This window comes from Plodia interpunctella, chromosome 4 (genome assembly GCF_027563975.2).
Source record: "Plodia interpunctella isolate USDA-ARS_2022_Savannah chromosome 4, ilPloInte3.2, whole genome shotgun sequence".
Classification (NCBI taxonomy): Eukaryota; Metazoa; Arthropoda; class Insecta; order Lepidoptera; family Pyralidae; genus Plodia; species Plodia interpunctella.
Genome location: NC_071297.1, coordinates 5,608,417 through 5,627,631, shown reverse-complemented (window position 1 = coordinate 5,627,631; position 19,215 = coordinate 5,608,417). Strand labels below are relative to the sequence as shown.

The 19,215-nt window shown below is 36.9% G+C and overlaps 1 protein-coding gene across 2 annotated transcripts; it reads right to left on the bottom strand.

Moving 5' to 3' along the window:
* Positions 1-666: 666 nt before the first annotated feature.
* tho2 lies at positions 667-19,071 on the bottom strand. 2 transcript variants are annotated; one of them, XM_053743991.1, is made up of 30 exons: positions 18,913-19,071; positions 17,187-17,352; positions 16,513-16,754; positions 16,176-16,309; positions 15,691-15,947; positions 15,466-15,615; positions 14,908-15,077; positions 14,476-14,641; positions 14,099-14,268; positions 13,476-13,674; positions 12,620-12,867; positions 12,140-12,257; positions 11,897-12,029; positions 11,482-11,642; positions 10,775-11,031; positions 9,875-10,034; positions 9,001-9,249; positions 8,611-8,831; positions 8,205-8,373; positions 7,440-7,553; positions 6,686-6,800; positions 6,087-6,171; positions 5,588-5,654; positions 5,432-5,501; positions 5,150-5,190; positions 3,745-3,843; positions 3,322-3,379; positions 2,775-2,842; positions 1,389-1,438; positions 667-817 (listed from the first exon to the last, which is right to left on the bottom strand). In XM_053743991.1, exons 1-30 carry the CDS (start codon positions 18,978-18,980, stop codon positions 784-786), a joined length of 4,239 nt encoding a protein of 1,412 aa, XP_053599966.1. In that variant the 5' UTR covers positions 18,981-19,071; the 3' UTR covers positions 667-783. The 2 variants fall into 2 exon arrangements, 1 of the variants encoding a protein (XP_053599966.1); XR_008404625.2 differs by lacking the exons at positions 667-817; positions 1,389-1,438; positions 2,775-2,842 and having other exon boundaries at positions 3,349-3,379; positions 4,249-5,190.
* Between the last annotated feature and the right edge of the window lie 144 nt (positions 19,072-19,215).

Genomic DNA, 19,215 nt, shown 5'->3' with positions numbered 1-19,215 from the left:
AGATATCTAGAAGACATATTTTTTACAATTTCCTGACCTTGTCATCTACCCTATTTTCCATCCATAAAAATTACTAGCATCATCGGATTATCGATAATAACTTCCACCTGTATGTTTCAGATGTATTGTGTACCTCTCTGATTGCCTTTTCCAATTTCGATTGGGGTTTATCTTCCTCGTTCTATAGCGTTAAAGACTTTTTTTATCGTTGCCATCTCTTTCATCTTACGTAACATCACAAGAGATATATTGGAGATAATATCGGACAAAATATTGTTGTGGAATAGGGCGCCTTAAATAATATATGACGTTGTTGATGTTATGATATAAAAATGGAGTTTAAGGACCGTATTTTCGGATACACTGGGCAACATTTGTCACCATTGACTCTTGTGAAATAGCGCATAGTCGATCTCACTCATGCAAATTGTAATGAAAAGGAAAGAACGTGGCTTTAGCGTTAAAAATTGTTTCACAAGTACGTATGGTTAACTGGCAAATAAATTCAGATTTATGGTTTTCAGATTACAATATATTTTATCAGAAAGTGGTGAGAGAAGAGTCTCACCACTTTTTGGCGTGAAACCTAAAAGCTTATTTAGGGAAATAAGCTTTTAGGTTTCACGCCATATCGGGGGGCAGTTTTATAAAATAATAATATATTCGTAATTCTTAGGAGAATTTATTTTAGCATTACAATTTACTTATTCTTTAATGTCACCTATAATTCATTTACAAATCCACATTTATATCTTCGTGACGACATGCAGGATCCATTCACGTTTATCTTCTCATTTTTGATTCATTCGACCGCCTAGTGTTACATGGTTAAGGAATTATTATATGTATAATATGGAAACAAAATTCAAATGCAATAAATATGCCAGGATCACCAGGATTAAGCCCGCTTTCGCACGGGCGTTTTTTCAACTTGCGTTAAAATATACGGGTATCCGTTTTTTATTTTCGCTTTCGCTTCGCTTTGTTATTTTCACAAAAAGGCCGGTGTTGGGAGATTTTTTGCCCGTGCGCACTAGGGGTTAAGGTCATTACGCCGACTTCATAGAGTGGAGCAAGTAGAAACTCAAAAGAAAATTGAATTACAATAAAAAACATCAACGAAACGTTTGTTCTCATATCCTCCTGTGAGTTTCGTACGAGGCGACTAAGGGCTTTGACAGCTGATACGCAACAATAACATACCCAAGAAGGATTGACGTCCGGCAGGCGACCTGTGTTTAAATCACAGCCGCATCTTCGAAATTTTAAGACTATTTTCACGCTGACCACGAGCTATCGGCGTCACAGTCCCGAATGCAACTGGGAGTAGACGTAAATGACAAACAACAAATAAAGTGAACTAAATCTGAAATAATTAAAAAGGATATTGCTTGTCTCTTGGCTCTTCGTGAGAACGATCTCGGAAAGGTGACTTTTCCTAAAACAAAAATATTACACATATAATTGTGTTTAGAATTAAAATAAGTTACTTTAGAAAGAAACAGCTTTGAAAATTCATCGAAAAGAACCAAAGTCGCGATAACAACTCAACAGGGGGCCTACCATCAACTATTACAAAACGATTCAATTGTAGGACAGTTCAGTTTAGGAAGCTAAAATGAATCGCGTTATTTGGTACCACCAACTAATCTTAACAAAGTCGCATTTGAATCGTAAGGAGTGAATGAAATTAATTTAAAAAAAAATCTCTGAATCGTAAACTCCAGTGACAGTAGCCTAATGTAGGAAAGATAAGGCTATACGATGTCGATATATTTTATCTCGTTTCAAGAGTTGCGTTCCGATATCAAATTCTTACCATTTTGGGCAAACAATACGCACTTTTTTGTTACTTAAAATGTATATTATTATCTTGCTGTTACATGACTATAGTACATACAAAACACAATAAAATAAAATATTTAAATTAAAATAAATTCAATATTATGCAGACTAAAAATTTGTCGGTCATAACATCTAAACACAAAGTTCGGAACATACCGTACCACGAAAGAGTTTCCGTGGCAAAATTAGGAACTATCAATAACAGATAGACCACGTCGTTTTTAGCGACAGTAGCGCCACGTCTGTGGGACTTCTTTCGTGGAAACCTATCTGAAATAGTAACTTTATTTGAATCGCCAATAACAGCTAAGCGATCCAGTTTACGTTCTCAATGCACATCATGACACGGAATTGTATGTAAAATGAGTAAATGAAGTCGAATTGACGTATTGTTTTGGTCATCTTGATGGTACGAATTAGCGATGTAGATCAGTTTAGGTCCTGAACTGAATCGCATTAAGTGATGATGGTAAGCCCCCAGGTGTAATTAAGGAATAATCATGAAACTTATATATTTTTATCAAAGTACTTATGAAATACTCAAATAGGGAATAAGATAAAGATCAGTTAAAAACAATTTTAAGTAATAATGGCGGGCTGGGCATAAAGCGGATTCGTGGTTACAATCGATTATTAGAGTGGAGACCATAGGGTAGAAAGCGCTCAGCAGGAAGACCACAAATGAGGTGGAAAGACGACAATCAAAAAAATTCAAAAAAATAGCGGGCGGTAACTGGATCTTAATTGACCCGAATAAGTGGCGGGAACTGAAGGAGGCCTACACCAAATATTTGGCTGAGCAAGGCTGAAAAAAAGAAAAGAATTAGTTGGAGTGATTAAAACGTTGCACACGTTTTTAATGCCATAAATTAAAATTCTCATTTCATAATACATATGCAATAGAGTGAATATATTTCTAATTATCTTACTCTTTTGTGATACTTTTCGTAATGATCTTCTTGAGAGCCGTTTTGGTGACTGTTCATTTTGATTATGGCTGTAATAGAAATAAGATAATATTAAAATTACAAGCAAGCCTTACATCGTTTATGATGTATAACATCTGATCTACCATCGTGCTCATTATTATAATAACATTGTGTGATTCAGGTTTCCTGGCAACAGACACAATACCGTATTACGTCTTTATCCTTTACGGGGACGGGACCAAGTGTGGCAAAAATCGAAGGCCTTGTTTAGCAGCATAGTGGGCTTAATAAAATAATGACAGGTTGCTAGCCCATCCCCTATGAAAAGGATCTCCAGTTTAACTATTCTATTCCCTTGATTGACTTTTACAATCTGCACAGGAGGAGAAACATTGATATTTGGTCCCAGACCACATTGGAAGAAGAAAAGCAAGGGAACATCATTAGAAAGAAGCTAAACAGCCGTTCGACAATTAAAATACCTTTAACTATAGTGGGAGCAAGCATCATCTCTAACCAACATAAAATACGTATACTTTAACACTACCTTTTTGTTCATCACGTCGTCGTTTTTGTTCCAAGATTAATGATTCCTCAGCCCTGTCCTAAAAAATACGAAAACATGTAATTTTAAAGAGTGATTTCAATCATTATTCCTACTAAAGTTATAAATGCGAAAGTTTGAATGTGAGTAATTAACTTACACCCTATATTACTGAAGTTATGTTATCTTCTGGACGGATATCAATGAAATTCGGCACAATATAACTTAAAAGGCACGACTAGTTTCATTACAATTTCCCATAGTAAATATAAAACCTCGGATCTCAGTCTACATTGATAAGAGATTATTAGAAATATTTAAGTATAGAAATGCAATTTTAACTGGATAAAAGCTTCAAGAAATGTTTTATAATTCTGATGTCGTTTAAAAATTAATGTAAAAAACTAGGCTAATATAAGAACTTACCCTCTTGCGGCTCATCTTACGCTCTTTACGCTCGTCACCTCTCACTTTAGCTTTTCGCTTTTCCTTCTCTGGTGAACGTTCCTCTATTTCTTTGCTACCCTGCTTATTCAAAAAGTACATGTTATAAAATTGCCAAACAAAATTCAATACAAAATTAAATTCACTTTCTATAGTATATCTGTAGAATAGTAAAACTAACAAATAGTGAGAGAGCCAAAAGAGACAAAGGATTAAACTAAAATTATTAACATCATTCTGTTTCTGGTAGTATGTATCTGTAGGATATACTTCATTTGCAGCCATCAAAAATGTTGTTCAATCTTCCAATAGTCTTCCGCCTTGAGCATCTTTGCAATATCAATATTTTGAGTCTTCAATTCTTTCACGTGCTTGATTCACATTTTAATCATTTCTTTCCGTAGTTATTTGCTTATGCAAATTACATTTAATCGAATGGACCTTTTGGCTCATCGTTTATTATTTTCATATAGAATGAAACCTTACCAGTTTGCGATTGGACTGGGCTGAACGGACTTACGACACACGACACGCTTCATTTGGTATTACAAATATTTGATAAGTAGTTTTTTTTTCACATTTTCTTGGTTGTTGATGTCTTCTTCACTTTCTTCTATCTTGATGTGATGATGGGCGACAAGGGATGCGATAAAGTGGTGAAATCTTCAATAGCATTATTACTTAATGCAGTAGATTGACTCCTTCAGTATTGATTAGATTATATGATTTTCAAGCAGATTAACACACTCTTTAAAGATTCTTGGTGTCTTCAAATAAAGTTCGGAACAAACTATATGTTATATTTACAAACTGATTCTGTAGCGACTTTTAAATTATTTCAAGTGCTTCAATATAAAATAGAAAAAGTTCTCTCTATATATTTGTGATGTAATGTTAATTGATTTATGATGCTATTTCTTCAGTCTTGTTAAAATTCAGTTGATATTTTTCATAGCTTCTTGATTCTTATACAATAACTTAATCTTCACAATTCAAACAATTTCACAATTGATATTTATGACAATACTTGCAGTGTTTTTTCCTTTTTAAATGTTTGGTAATTTCTTTAATGACGTCACTCTTGTCGGTGAAGTGATATTAGATGCGATGTAGCTAGTAATCTTCATTGCTTCTTGATTCGTTTATTAAAAATCTTTTCCAAATCAAATGAGAGTTCTTGATTCATTTGTAGTAGCTTGTTCATTTTCATTGAGGAGATTTGATTTTATATGTGGTTTATTTACACTTTTTGAATTGATATTTTGTTTGCTTTTTTTGCACTGTTTAAGAGTTCATAGTCCAGACGGGCAGCAGGGCGCAGCGTCCAGCCCAATCCTCAGTCCGGCGCGAGCGCGAGGCAAGCTCGGTTTATCACAACGATACTCACCTTGCCATTGCCGGCTGTTTCTACTTTACGCCGCTTCACATCTGAAATCGTAAATAATACTAATCATTTTGTATAATATAACGAACAGTCAGCAGCATCCGTGCAACTTGACATTTGTATATTTTACATTTAAAGTGATTTGTTTCAATTTTTCCTCTAGGTTATATTGACATAGTTTCACCGAATAAAATGCCTAATACGCCATAAAGTTAAATTTTTGAAAACTTTATGGTTTAGTTATTTGAAACTAATAAATAAAAATCATTAAACTATATTACTTACCTCGATCAATGTCATCAGAAGCATGACGATGGTCATGCGGTGGGGATACAGTTTCCAAATAACGCTCCTCCTAGAAATGATAATCAATATATTACACTAACTATCCGTTTGCCACTAGAACTAGAAAATATAAGTTACATCTGAATATAAATTTACCCTGTGTGATCTTTCCCTTGGAGATTTATCTTTGCTCCTGATTTCTTCCTTTGTTCGTTCTTTCAGCCTGCAAATAACAGGCACATTACATTTTTGTGACAACTCACTCACGTTAATTCTTTAAAAAAAACCTACGGTAAATGTATGTTTAATATAAAATAAAATGTATAATATAAAATGTATATTTTGAATTAAACAAGATACCATCTCATTTACAAATACTAAAATTTTCTTGTGACTTCAACACACCCAACACATGTTGTTGTCTGGTGGTAAATAGTTTAAGTCACAACAAGCAGACAATTTAGCAGAGTCTCGGGCATTAGCTAAATTATAGTTCCATACTATATTACTCGTATTGTATTGAGGTGATTTTGTTGTGGAAATAGTTGGAAAGGTGGAGAGTGACATAGGCTACGTTTTTGCTGCGGGCACCAATGGGCAACATTTACGTGTTAGCTTTACGCATAGGTACAAAGTAAATTAGGTTAAAACATACATTCTCGATTCTCTTTTCGCCTCTTTTTCTCGATCCGACTCGTCGCGTCGCCGATCGCTGTTGCGGGTCTCTCGCTTGTCGTGATCTAACAAACAAAAAACGATCGCATTAACTTCATAATGTTTTACTGTAAGAAAGACTCGAAATTAAAAAGAAACAATGTGTAGGACGGGGAAAGAACTAGATTGCGATAGGCCAAAAATTAGATCGGAGTCACGGAACAGAAAAAATGTACTGCAATACAGGTATCGCCAAACGCACATATAAAACGAGTTTGATTTTTTATAGAAAGTTCAGGTGTTTCACGTTAGATGATTTTAAAACTATCCTTATTCCTGTCATCTATGTCTCCAGTGGTACAAAACATCTCTTCTTCATTCTTCAGATTTCTTCTTCTACTACCATTTTGGCATTGGAAAACTGAACATTTGGGCATATTCGCATTGAAACTAATTAAAACAAAGGACGGCGCAAAACGATCGATTTCACGAAGTGATAGGGTACGACTAAGGCGCCCTGAAGCCGATCCGTTGTGTTACAACGCAACATGTTGACACACATGCCACGTCTACTTCACATGGAGATGTATGATGTCTGACCTGCGGGCGGGGGCTGGCGCGGCGGACTGGCGGACGCGGCGCGCGCGGGCTCCTCCTTGCTGTGCGGTGCCGTCGCCGCGCCGGCCGGCTGCGTCACCTTGTGTTTGTCGCCCATCTGACCACAAACACTCTCTCAGTAATTCCTAGCAATACTACAGATCGATTCACGAAAGATGACTACAAATTGGCGGTCGTCGGCGCATGTCCACTCAAGAAAAAGTACTTTGATAATATTTTACCAATGCATGAAAAAAGAAAGAAAAAATACTGAGCACAAAATGACGACGCACTTGGCTCGACGCATTTTGCCCTCAGCTCACACCACACCTTCAAAGAGATCTAAAAATACCCTATGCAGTGGTCATATTTCGTGAATCGTACTATAAAAAACTGTTAAGAATGAAGAACTGTTAAGCATTAAGAAAATTCTTCTTACACGCTAATTGTACTGGATTTCAATGTTTAATTAAAGTAAAATTAAGTGGGCTTACAAACCCGCAATATATCAGGACGTTCACTAACAAGATTGGCTACATGAAACAAAACACAAAATTGTTGAGGTTCTTTTCGTATACGAGTAGGCTCTCATAAAGAAGTATCCCACTTCGTATTCCAAACATTCCAAGGGAACAGAGTCTTGAGGCACGTATAGTTTCGTGTCTGCATTCTAGACATCACATAACATAAGCCACTCGAGTGTGTCGGGATTAACTTCCATCTTTAAACATGTCTAAACTGATTGATATATCCTTACCTGATGGAAGTCACTCTCCCGCATCATGTGAGGAACCTTGTTCCGGAGCTGCCCACTGTAACCGGTCGCTAGTACATATAAATCTGGTCGCTGGGTTTTCTCTTCTTCTTTCACCTAATAATAAAATAAAGTACAAAATGGGTCATATTGCAGTGCAAAATGGGTCTTTAAGTGCTCTTGGATAAAACTAACGCCTTTCTCGATATCTGGAATGAGAGTGCACGAATTAAATAAAGATAGATACAATGTAGATCGTCAGACGCAGATGTATCAATTCTGGAAAACATTATTTTATTTTTTCCCACATTATTTTTATAATACGGTTAATTATTTTGCTTATGAAAGCCTCGGTGTTCATTTTGATATAGTACTGCGACGAGTGTTTAAACATATTATTAATGTGTATAGGTAGAAAATTACATGGAATAACACATAGGGTATTTTTTATCCCCAAATTCCCACGGTAGCGAAGCCCCGGGACGCAGCTAGTTATATAATACATAGCAAATATATAGCATCCGAGAAAATATAACTGTTGGTCCGTCTTTCTAAATTTAACAAATCCTTACATATTATAAAACAAAGTCCTATGCCGTGTCTATCTGTCTGTTCGTAATAAACTAAAAAACTAAATGGATTTTCATGCGGTTTTCACCAATAGATAGTGTGATTCCTGAGGAAGGTTTAGGTGTATAATTATGTTTTTACTGGAGCGAAGCCCAGATGGGCCACTAGTAAAAAATAATAAATTGATTGAAGCATCACCTTATCAACCTTGCGTTCGATGATCTGCGCAAGTTTCTCCAGCACCGGGAAGTGCGGCAGCACTCTGATGAGCACAATGAGCGCGTTGCGGATCTGTACGTAGTCGCGCGAGTCCAGGCACACCACCATCGCCTTCGTGATCTTGTAGTGCCATTTGTGGCACACGTGTCTGGAAATATTGTTATTCACGTTGACAGCGTGTTAGTAGTGGAGCTGGGAGTTGTGGATGTGGAGTACAAGAGGAAAGGATCACCAAACAATCACAGTAGACGTTCCGTAGTTTACAATTTGCCGATGTTGGCTATTCTTTTCCGTGTTACAGGTTCGAACACACTCTGACAAGATGTCTCCGATGTCAATAAATGTTTATGTGAAGTGACGTTTAAGTAAAAGAAACTGAAATGACCTGTAATTCTCGTATCCGACGTGGTCGTTGGCCTCAGTGAACTGGTTGGAGACGCGGTACTTGGTGACGAAGCCGGGATAGTGCGCGCACTCCCTGTGGAAGGCGGCGCGGTCGCGGTGCCAGCGCATGGCCGTGCTCAGCACGCGGCTCAGGAATGTGCCGTAGCGCGCCGCCTCGCCTTCCGTGCACGACATCACCGAGTACGTGATGTCGCAGAACAGCTACAACAATACAACGGGACCGCTGATGAGGCAAATACAAATTCATATATTTAGAAACAGACAATGAACTAATGTTATTAAAATTCTAACATTCGAACAGTGGGATATTTTTCTTATCTATTTGATGTAATGCAACATGGCTTCTACAACAAACTATCGGTCAACTCACCCGATCATAGCACAGCAAAGTGGAGAAATTGGGGGTCTTGAGCGAGTGCACGGTGTGCACGAACTCTGCGCAGTAGAGGGCGTCGACCGCGGTGAAGACGCAGCGCGGGAACAGACACAGCTGCATGAGGCGGGTGACGGTCTCGTTCTTGGCGGACTTGGCGGCGCGCGCGGGGAACCAGCCCGCGCACTCGCGCTGCAGCCGCGCCGACACGCGCGACACGTGCTCCGCCTGTCGTCGCCGCTCCTCCTATACGCACAGGGACAGGGGGATCATGTCCCACTGTTGGGCATAAGCCTCCTCGCTCTCTTTCCACGTATCCCTGTCTTTGGTCTTTTCCATCCATCTTTTAACGAAATTTCAAGTTCATCCGACCATCCGACCAAATTCAAATCTAAGTCTAATCTAAGCAAGCTGATTTTAACAGAAATCATTATTTCATGTAGATACATTAAATAGTAATTTCTGCTAAACTCAGCTCACATCAATCTCTATACATTTTTTTCCATACAATATCTTTACCCCTTTACAATATCTTTACATCTTCAATCTTCATCAAAAATTATTGATGTTGCATGATTAATCTATACATGTACATAAATAATCATAATTTTATTTTAGTATTGGCCACGGGTAGAAATACAAGCAAGAATAAAATATACGAGTACTAGTTTACAACTCTTAGCTCTGTCTTACTCCTAAGATATAAAGATGTGAGAGACTAATAAATAAATAAATTTTAAATTAAATATTTTCTTAAAGTATCAACTTTTAGTTTGTACACAAAAAACCCTGTCCCTCTCCTAACAAAACATTATGAAAAATCCATTGACATAAGTCTTCAGAGTTCTGTAGATATCTTCTAAACACTTACTTGTAACTTTTCAATGAGGGTGTTGAATCTCTCTTGCTCCTTCTTCCCCTTGGTCCCCTGGGACGTGTCCTTGCCCGCGTTGGCAGCGGCGATCTTCAGACGATCGATCTCGCGCTCATAACTCTCCACTGGCACTCGAAGGTCGTACATAGACAATGACCTGAAATTATTATTTTTTACTATTTAAGTAAAAATAAATTTAAAAATTTTATTATAGTTGCCCTATGGACCTTTCGAACCCCCCCCCGACGGGTTCCCATCTTGTCGCGATGGTGGGGCTTAGTAACCGCTTAGGGCTGGTCTGACACAACCAGCCACCCCGGTGAACCAAGAGGAACCCAAGGCCCAGAGACTGGTGGGTGCTCAGGGCCTGGTGGACGGTCCCCTCGGTAGTACTGCCATTGGCTGGTGACCCGCCACCAGCCTTTGGATGTGGAAACTAGAGGGGACCAGAGGTGGGGTCGCGGGGGTTTGTCCTCCGCGACCACAGCGCGGCCGTGGCGCTGAACACGGTGCGGTGGCTGCCTCTGTATCGGGCGCAATGTGTGGGTGTCACCTGCCTATCACCTCTTGCGCCCGTACAGAGGCAGACTTGGGTGCCCTGTGGCACCCAAATCCTGAAGGGACCAGCGGTCACAACACACACAAAATCGCGTCCCCCATAACGGCAGCGTGGAAACGCCCCAGGGGTTTAGTGGGTAGGCTGGGCCGACTAGCGGCCCAGGAGTCCCACACTCAGTGCGTAACAAGCATTCCCCTGGGTAAACAAAAAAAAAGGGGACTTTTCGAGTCGACCTGCATCAGATCATTTCATGTCATTATGATATAACATATGGAGTTATGTATGAATCTTCAGGTATTATCGATGCTATTCATAAACATTCTAAACAGAATACTTACCAAAACGTGACATAAAATTCAGGGGATATATCCTCCCATACTCTGGCGGGCAACATGGGTGTGACAGACGCTAGTATCGGTTCCAATGTTTCCTTCGACGCTACAATATAACGCTCGATACTTTTGTCCATAGAGTCAGATTTGGTGTCCGAACTTTTTCTTATGGCTTCTACTCGTGCAGCTATTTTTTGGGCCAATACGGGACGGTGTAAAAAGAACGCCACATCAGCATCCACATGGTACTCGCGTAGCAGTTCCTGTAAAATAAGTGTAGTTATAACTATTTGTAATTATATTTATGGTATTATAGACTAGCTTCTAATCGCGCATCTTAGTTCTTTCTTACACTCCTAAAGGAATTTAGCATTACATATTTTTACTGTCAGTCAGCTATGAAAGTTTTATATATCTGTGTAAAAAATCGATTTATCGCAGCCTATGGACGCATGCAACACTAATGTGTTGTAAGATGCACGCGCGTTGTCAACATTGTAGGATTTTTTGTTACAATGACAATACACTGTGTTTTCACGTTGAAATCGGAACAACAATGCAAGCACTGCTGTTTGGCGATTGAAATCACACTACTATTTTAAATGCGAATATTTGGATATTAGTGTGTATAAGGACTTTTGTTATTCAATCTAATCTACTTTAAATTTGGTAGACAGGTACAATCTGTCTAGGATACATCGGCAGCTAGCAACCTGCAGCGGCGGCAGCCTGGCCGCGTACTCGTCGGGCGCGTGCGAGGAGGCGAGGAAGGTGCCGAGCTGCACGAGCGCGTCCTGGCACTGGTCCGCCAGCCGCCCCACCAGCTTCAGCTGCGACCCCGGCGGCTCGCCAGACACTGCCGCTTCTTCTTCATCTAAATGCAACGCATATTCTCATTTCTATTACATTCCAACATATAGGAACGATTGGAATTTTATGAAATATAGTTGTTATTTACGATCACAATCGATTTTCTTCTACAAAGTTCATAGTTTATTAATTTCGCACAAGAACACAATTTCGATAACGAATAATACTTGTACAAAATGTAAATTTTATACAAGTATTGTTAGTTGTAATTTTTGTGCAAAACTTAATTTAAATCAATGTAGATTGAACTTATCTCACCTTTCCAGACGCAACAATGGCGCTGCTGTGCAGACAAGATGCACAGGGAGATGTCCAAGTTATTGCCTACTATGGCTTCCTTTAGTCGTGCTGATGACCTCCTGGTGTTGCGTACTTGAGAGAAATATCCGGCCTGTAAAAAAAAAAAAGAATATACAGCCCAGCCTCAACATTGAGGAACTAGCACCTTCAAATTTATGAATAAAAAATGATGAATGCTGTGTACTTTTAGTAGAAACATACTTCGCCCTTCAATAGTTCCCCGCCGGCCATAGCATCTAGCTGCTCTGGCGTCATTTCCTCAGCAGCTTCGATGCCAGCCATTTTCTGAACTATTTCCTTGAGAATCAGCAGGTCATGACTGAAATTTTAAGTAAATCAATTACATTTATAATTATGTGTATCAACATTTTTAATGCAATCAATTATATGTAAATATAGGTTTCGAAGCACACTTATCATTTGATGTAGTTTTAAAATAATATGAACAAATAATTGAAAGCTGGTCAGGGTTGGAGACTTTGCTAGAAATATAATGTTACCCATCAGTGAGTTTAAGGTCAATCTTTATCTACTGTGGCATGAAGTTAACATAATTTTTTATTTTTCGCTAAGAATGCCGATTTGGTCAGCTAGATGTTGTGCTTTTTAAAGTACGTAAGCCAGCGACAGTGACGTCATTACTTTAGAGATTCCACTACTGGACTGATGCGGTCGTATTACCTCTGCTGTGCCTTGAGCCTGTTAGCCACGAACTGCAGCAGCGCAGTGAGCTCGATATTGTGTTTCTTGAAGGCGGCGCCGGCGAAGGCCGCCAGCGCCTGCAGCCAGGGCGGGTGCGCCGCCGCCGCGCCCCCTCCGCGCCGCGCCAGCGCCTCCACCAGGCAGTAGCCCAGCACGTCCAGCGACAGCGACGTCAGGTACTTCAGCGACTCCACCACCGGACCGATCAGGTTGTCGTATGTCTGGATCTAGTCCATACATTTTATACCTATATTTCTTGGTGGTAATACATTGATTTGACTAATAAATAATCATCATCTTCACAATCATTTCATCTTCTCCACTGCTGAGGCACTGGCCTTCCGATTACGAAGAATAAATACATAAATTAACTTTAATACAAAATACACGTGCAACTTATCACATGTGAGAATGTAAGAGACATGTGATAAGTCTTAGTTCAACAGCAATAAGCTGTTTAGTTATACAGAAATGTTCTGGCTTCTTTTTTTTCATGTCGATGTTGTCCAACAATTATCATATTTCATATGTTCCAATTTCCTAAATGTAACACATACTTACATGTATTCTAACCTTTACGAATGCTGAACTTTATTTTCTAGTAAGTTTATTTCCAGCGCAAGAACGCGTGTTCGGTAGATCCGTTCTGTCTAATAATACAAGAGGTCTGGTGAGTGGTGAATTGTTATATCGGACAGTTCGAGATAATTGTATACATACCTAAACCTAAATTAGACTAACCCTAGATAGATTGATAGGAAAAGAAACAATATGGCGTGGAAATATCTATACATAACCCATGAATAGTAACAAAGTTTGTTTAAACATATCATACCTGTAACAACATGTAGTCAAACAAAAACGTTGGTGCAGCGTGGGACAGCTTGCCAATGAGGCGGCCTTGGGGCTTGATATTCTCTTTGGACACGCGTTTCATGATGTGTTTGATTCTTTGCAATGCATTTCCTCGGACGCGCATCAATAGGGGAATCTTTTCGCCAGCTTCGTTCTTCCATCGCGAATATAAACAGTATCTAGATCAATTACAAATATTTTACAGATCTATGCTTAAACTACAAAAGGGAATCACAGATTATATTATTATTATATTCACAGTACATATCCAAACGAATAGTGTAAATTCTAAACTGTGATTAAGTCAGTTTGCCTGTTTAAGCATTATCTACTCATCATCTTGAAATTTCACATATTATAATTTATCATAATGTAATACAATGACTAAATGAATGAGAGTTCGGAGCATGGTGAAGGACGTCGGATACCTTTCACCTCATAAAAGTACTATTCCTATGAGAAATTCAGGCCGACAAAAGCCATATTTATGACATAAATATATTATTCCTTGTTATCAATATTAAGTGTAATCCAACAATGTTTTTTGTTTATATTTTACTTTAAAACAGCCAGAAAAAATTTAAAATTCAATGTATCCCTGACCTGCACTGGTATGGATATAACTTGAGCAAGGTGTAAATTTCCTCGGCCATGCAGCAGTTGCCCTCCATCAGAGTGAGTGATGGTAATATGGCAGCATCAAGGACTGTAAGAGCCTCGTGATGCAAAGGGTCGTTGGGTTTTGAGCGGGCTGTCCTTAAAATACGAATTATCTGTAAGACAAAACATATTTTTTTTTATGAAAAAATTCTGAACTCAAGCGGGAATCTAATCTATAACCCTGCTTAACCGGGATCATTTCCCACTTGAGTCAAAAAATTATTTAAAAAGCAGTGACAAACATATGTATAACAAACTATATAAGTAACCATGGAATACAAAATAACTATGTTTTTTCTCTTCCGTGTAAGTAACCATACCTTATACATTAATATGGGATCATGGTGAAGAGCTGGTCCTAACAAAATGAGAGCAGGAATAACTGTTTCTTTCATGTCTTCAAATGTTTTGCATGCAGAAGGAGCTAAACTGGATTCCAAAGGTGGCACCGGTTTGCCTAATATCTTGGGCGCTACTCGGCAATGTCTGTGGACACAAATTTAAATATGTTAAACATATTTCTTGCCTGGCAAGTTTTATCGCTGAAGATCAAAAGTCAGAGCAGTCAATATGTTTTTCAATTAATTCCGTGATTATAAAATAATAGCATTTGCCCGCGGCATCGCCCGCGTGATTTTCCAAAAACTCGAGGAAAAACTTAATGTCGAAATTTCAAAAAGATCGTTTAAGTGGATAAAGCATGTTTCGTTTTAATGGCATGTAACAACTTACGAAGTTATAAGTATACTTACGTTCTGTACAAAGGTTCAACAAGGGCATGCAACATATTGCATAACGCAATGGCAGGTCTCGCAAACATTGTAGTGATAGGCAATCGTGCCGCCAGAGCAGCAAATTCCTTCCAAGCTGTCACCTTCAGTAATGCCTCACCCAGCACTAGTTTCTGATTACTCCAGTACTCCTAAAAATACATAATTAGCATAAATCACAGAATTACATATTCATATTCATATTCATATTCCTTTACTTTTTATCTTCATGAAATGTTTCTCTAAAGCATATTTATCATATAATATCACATCATACACAGTAAACAATGATCACACCTTTTATATGTCTTCATCACGTTTTTTTTTACAAAATGGCCTTTTCCACGTTTACTAATTCATGAGCATGGGTATGACATGCTATACAATAATAAGTACATGCACATAATATCCAGGCTCCGAGTGATCGTCATACAAAATGATTTCCAAGTAATTAGATGACATTTTGTAATACATGTATTTAGTCAATGTACATAGACTATCTTAAATATCCAGTAAGTAATCCAATACCAAAATTAATACCTGAGGATCAGTTTTTTCTTCAATCAATTCCGTAGGTCCATTTGCTTGTGGACCTTTAGTTGATACAATATTTAATTTTTTAATGTAGTCTTGAACAGCTTTGAATTCCTTATCTGCCTCTTTAGCCATTAAAATGTTATCTGGGCGTAACTGAAAAAAAAATGACATTACCATAATAAAGCAAAGTTGACTTACTTAATAACATTGAAAAAGAATTCTACATACCCAAGGAAAGATGTCATCCAAAGATATAACTTGATGTTGTAAAAGCAAAGCTATCACAGTCATCAAAGGTGGGGGTTCTTTGTATGTATCTAAGACTTCCATATTTCCTAACTTAAATCCTAACACTTCAGAAATTACTTGGGGATCTCCCATGTAATTTTTTATAAGAGTGATAAAAAGCTTATCTAGATGAGGTCTAGCTTCAAAAGACTCCAAAATGATGTCTAATACTCTATTTGGATCTAAATTGAAGCAACCTGGAAAACAAAACAAAATTACAAATCAAATATCTTTGCTTGAAATGACCGATTCAAATCTAGCAACACATGAGTTGTCTGAGGTGTTAAATTTATATCTAGTAATATTATAATAGCGGCTGATTAATATTGAAGCTTCCAAAACACCTTTTTTTTAACATTTAAATATTAGTCTGTTCTTTAGAATTGATATGATGCATTTACTTTAATAATATACAATAAACATACCTATCAAAGATTGAATGATTTCCAACAAAGTTTTTGATTCTGTCTCCTCACTTATTTCTTGATTTAATTCCACAATTAATTTTGCATAACCTTCACTTTCCTCACGAAATAGATTAAACTTACGCTGTTTATAGCTGTAATATTTAGAATTTATATAACAATTTGTAGATATTAAAAAACATACTGACTTAATAAATGAATGAAAAAAAAAAGCACTCAAATGGAAAAATACCTTTAACACAGGCATATTCAAAAATATCATGAACACAAATAATCAAAATAGATATGAGTAGAGCTTAAAAATCGCTAAGGCATATTGAAATTGCACTATACTTACTATAACTTAGTCTTAATTTTTATAAATTTGGTATAAAAGTTTTTATTCTTCAGCGTTCCTACATCCTGTAGGGTGTCAATTTCTAATCTCTCTTTCAAGAGTTTGTCAGACATAAAAGATTCCAATTCTCGCACAATATGGCAGAAATTTGAACGCTCTTCACTTTGTATATTTATGCAGGTCTCTGCATCAAGTACACATATTACGTCAAGGACTATGGATGGTATGTCCGCATGTAACAACTAAAAATAATGATACATTTTTATATAATTATATTGAGAAATGTTCACATTTATTGTGAAGATAGGTTGTATAGCCCATTGCAGTGATCTTTCATTTCATACATACACATCATTGTACACTTCAAGTTTTCATAGCAAATGAAATATGTACCATAAAATTTGTCAACATACAAAGTTTTTTTTCTTCTAAATTTTTGACATAGCTTCAGTGCACTTTGTTTGACTATGTCAAACAAAATTGTCACTTGCCTAGCTTTCATAATGCATGTCCACAAGATATAAATGGATTTAGCCACCTGCGATAATGGACTGCTCAACAATTTACACTGGCAGTTCAGCAATTACACACTGGCACTTTGACTAAAAATCTATGATAACATACAAAGTTGTTGCTAAATAATTAGTTATCAATTGTAATTATTCAATACTCACAGTTATTTCTTTTAGAGTAGATAGTACTATATCTTTCTTCAGATTTCCTCGAAGACCACAGAGAAGTAAATCATACAAACTTTGAGACACACCAGACAATTTCCCAGACTTTGTAAAAAGTGGACTTTTTTCTTCATCTTTTATAGATTGAGTCACATTTTTGATGCTAAAACAAAAACATTTGTGCTCAAGTGATCACAATAAGTACTATTTATATAAATCTTTTCAAAATGCAATGAACTTTAAGAAAAATATCTTATTTAATTATATAATAATTATATGAAGCCCTTGACAAATGATAGGCAGCCAGTCAAGAAAGAAGAAAGAAAAATATTTTATTTGATATCACAAACTTAAGTATTTTACAGGATTTCACAATTTGGGCGTATTTGTGTATACCAAAAAGGCTTCCTCTCAGCATAATGTTGCGGTGATAACCACAACGCTGGTCTTCCGAGGACACCTTTACAAAATTAAAATTATATAACTACTTAAAAGTTTAAAACAAAAATATAAAACAAGCACACTAGGGAGGCTCTACACTGTGTCTAAGTGCTTAATGCAATAAAATTTACAAGGTATAAATAATTAAACAATATATAAATAGGTATATATAGTATTTGCACTTGCAGTATGTATTACATATACATATACATACATATATACACATACATAAATACATATATATATATATATATATATATATATACACACACATACATATATACATATACTATAGATAATTATTATAATAATATTAATACTATGAGAAATAAACATATAAGCATTTCAGGTAAACACTGCACGTTAAGACTTTTGAGCATTTAAAATGTATTCCTTGAATTTAACTTTAAAAGTTTTAATGGTCATAGAATGCCTAATAGGCGGTGGAATGTTGTTCCAACAACACGTTGCAGCGTACCTGAAACTACCTCGGACTGCAGCAGTCCTGTGTGCTGGAAATATGAAGCGGTCTGCATCTCTAGCTCTTTGGCCGAATTTTAACTTATCGTACAAGTATGATGGGTTTTTGTTCTTAATTACACCGAAAAGAAGAGATGTCACAAAATTAGACTTGAATCTCAAATTTAAAGGTTTATTTTCTACATTGACACTGAGCTTCACATATAGTAGCATTAGATGCAGGACACAATATAACAACTTTCAATAAAGTTATAACAAAGTTTTATGCTGATGCAGTCTAAGCATCATGGCCCTATTTTGCAAATGGTTTTTATAAACCTAGGAACATAGTCACATTTAGGTTTGATTTAATTTGTTTTTTCTTATTGATATAAATGCTCATTTCTGGAAGCACTGGCTCAATTTTGAAATACCTATCTTCTATGTAACATGGGAGAAGGTTATAGGCTATTCATAAATTCCCCATACGAATTTAGTATTTTATCCCACAAGGCAAATTTAGACATAAACAAAGGACATTCACAAGCTACGCAAGCAGGTGTATTTTATGCAGGTACACTACAATGTGTAGGACAAAATGTATAGGTACAGGTTCTGCAGACTTTTCTGCATCTGTCAGCGAATTATAACACATTGTAGCACTAATAGAGGAAATTTATTTCACAGAGTTCTTCCAAATGTACGATGAAATTAATACACAATAGAGCACTCCTTTTAGTTATAATTTCTATTCGACAAACGCATGTTTTGTCTAAAATTGACGAAGGCCAACACGAGATAAAAACAGAATGGTGTTACTTACAATTGTTCTTTTCCTGATTTATCCCAAGACTTGCAATATTCAGCAACAAATCTTGCAAAAGATCCCATATTTATTAGGATCTATAAAATATGAAAATTATAAACCTCAAGCAAGCGATGCGGCCATGATTTATAAAATATAAATAGTGTTGTACACACATATTGCATTGAAATACAATGCAAAACCGAAAAAGCGCAACAGTTTAGTCACGTGATCATATTCATTTCGAGTGAATTATTAATTCGTAAGAAACAAGTTAAAATGGTAAAGAATAAGAAGATAATGTCACTTATAGAGAAAAAC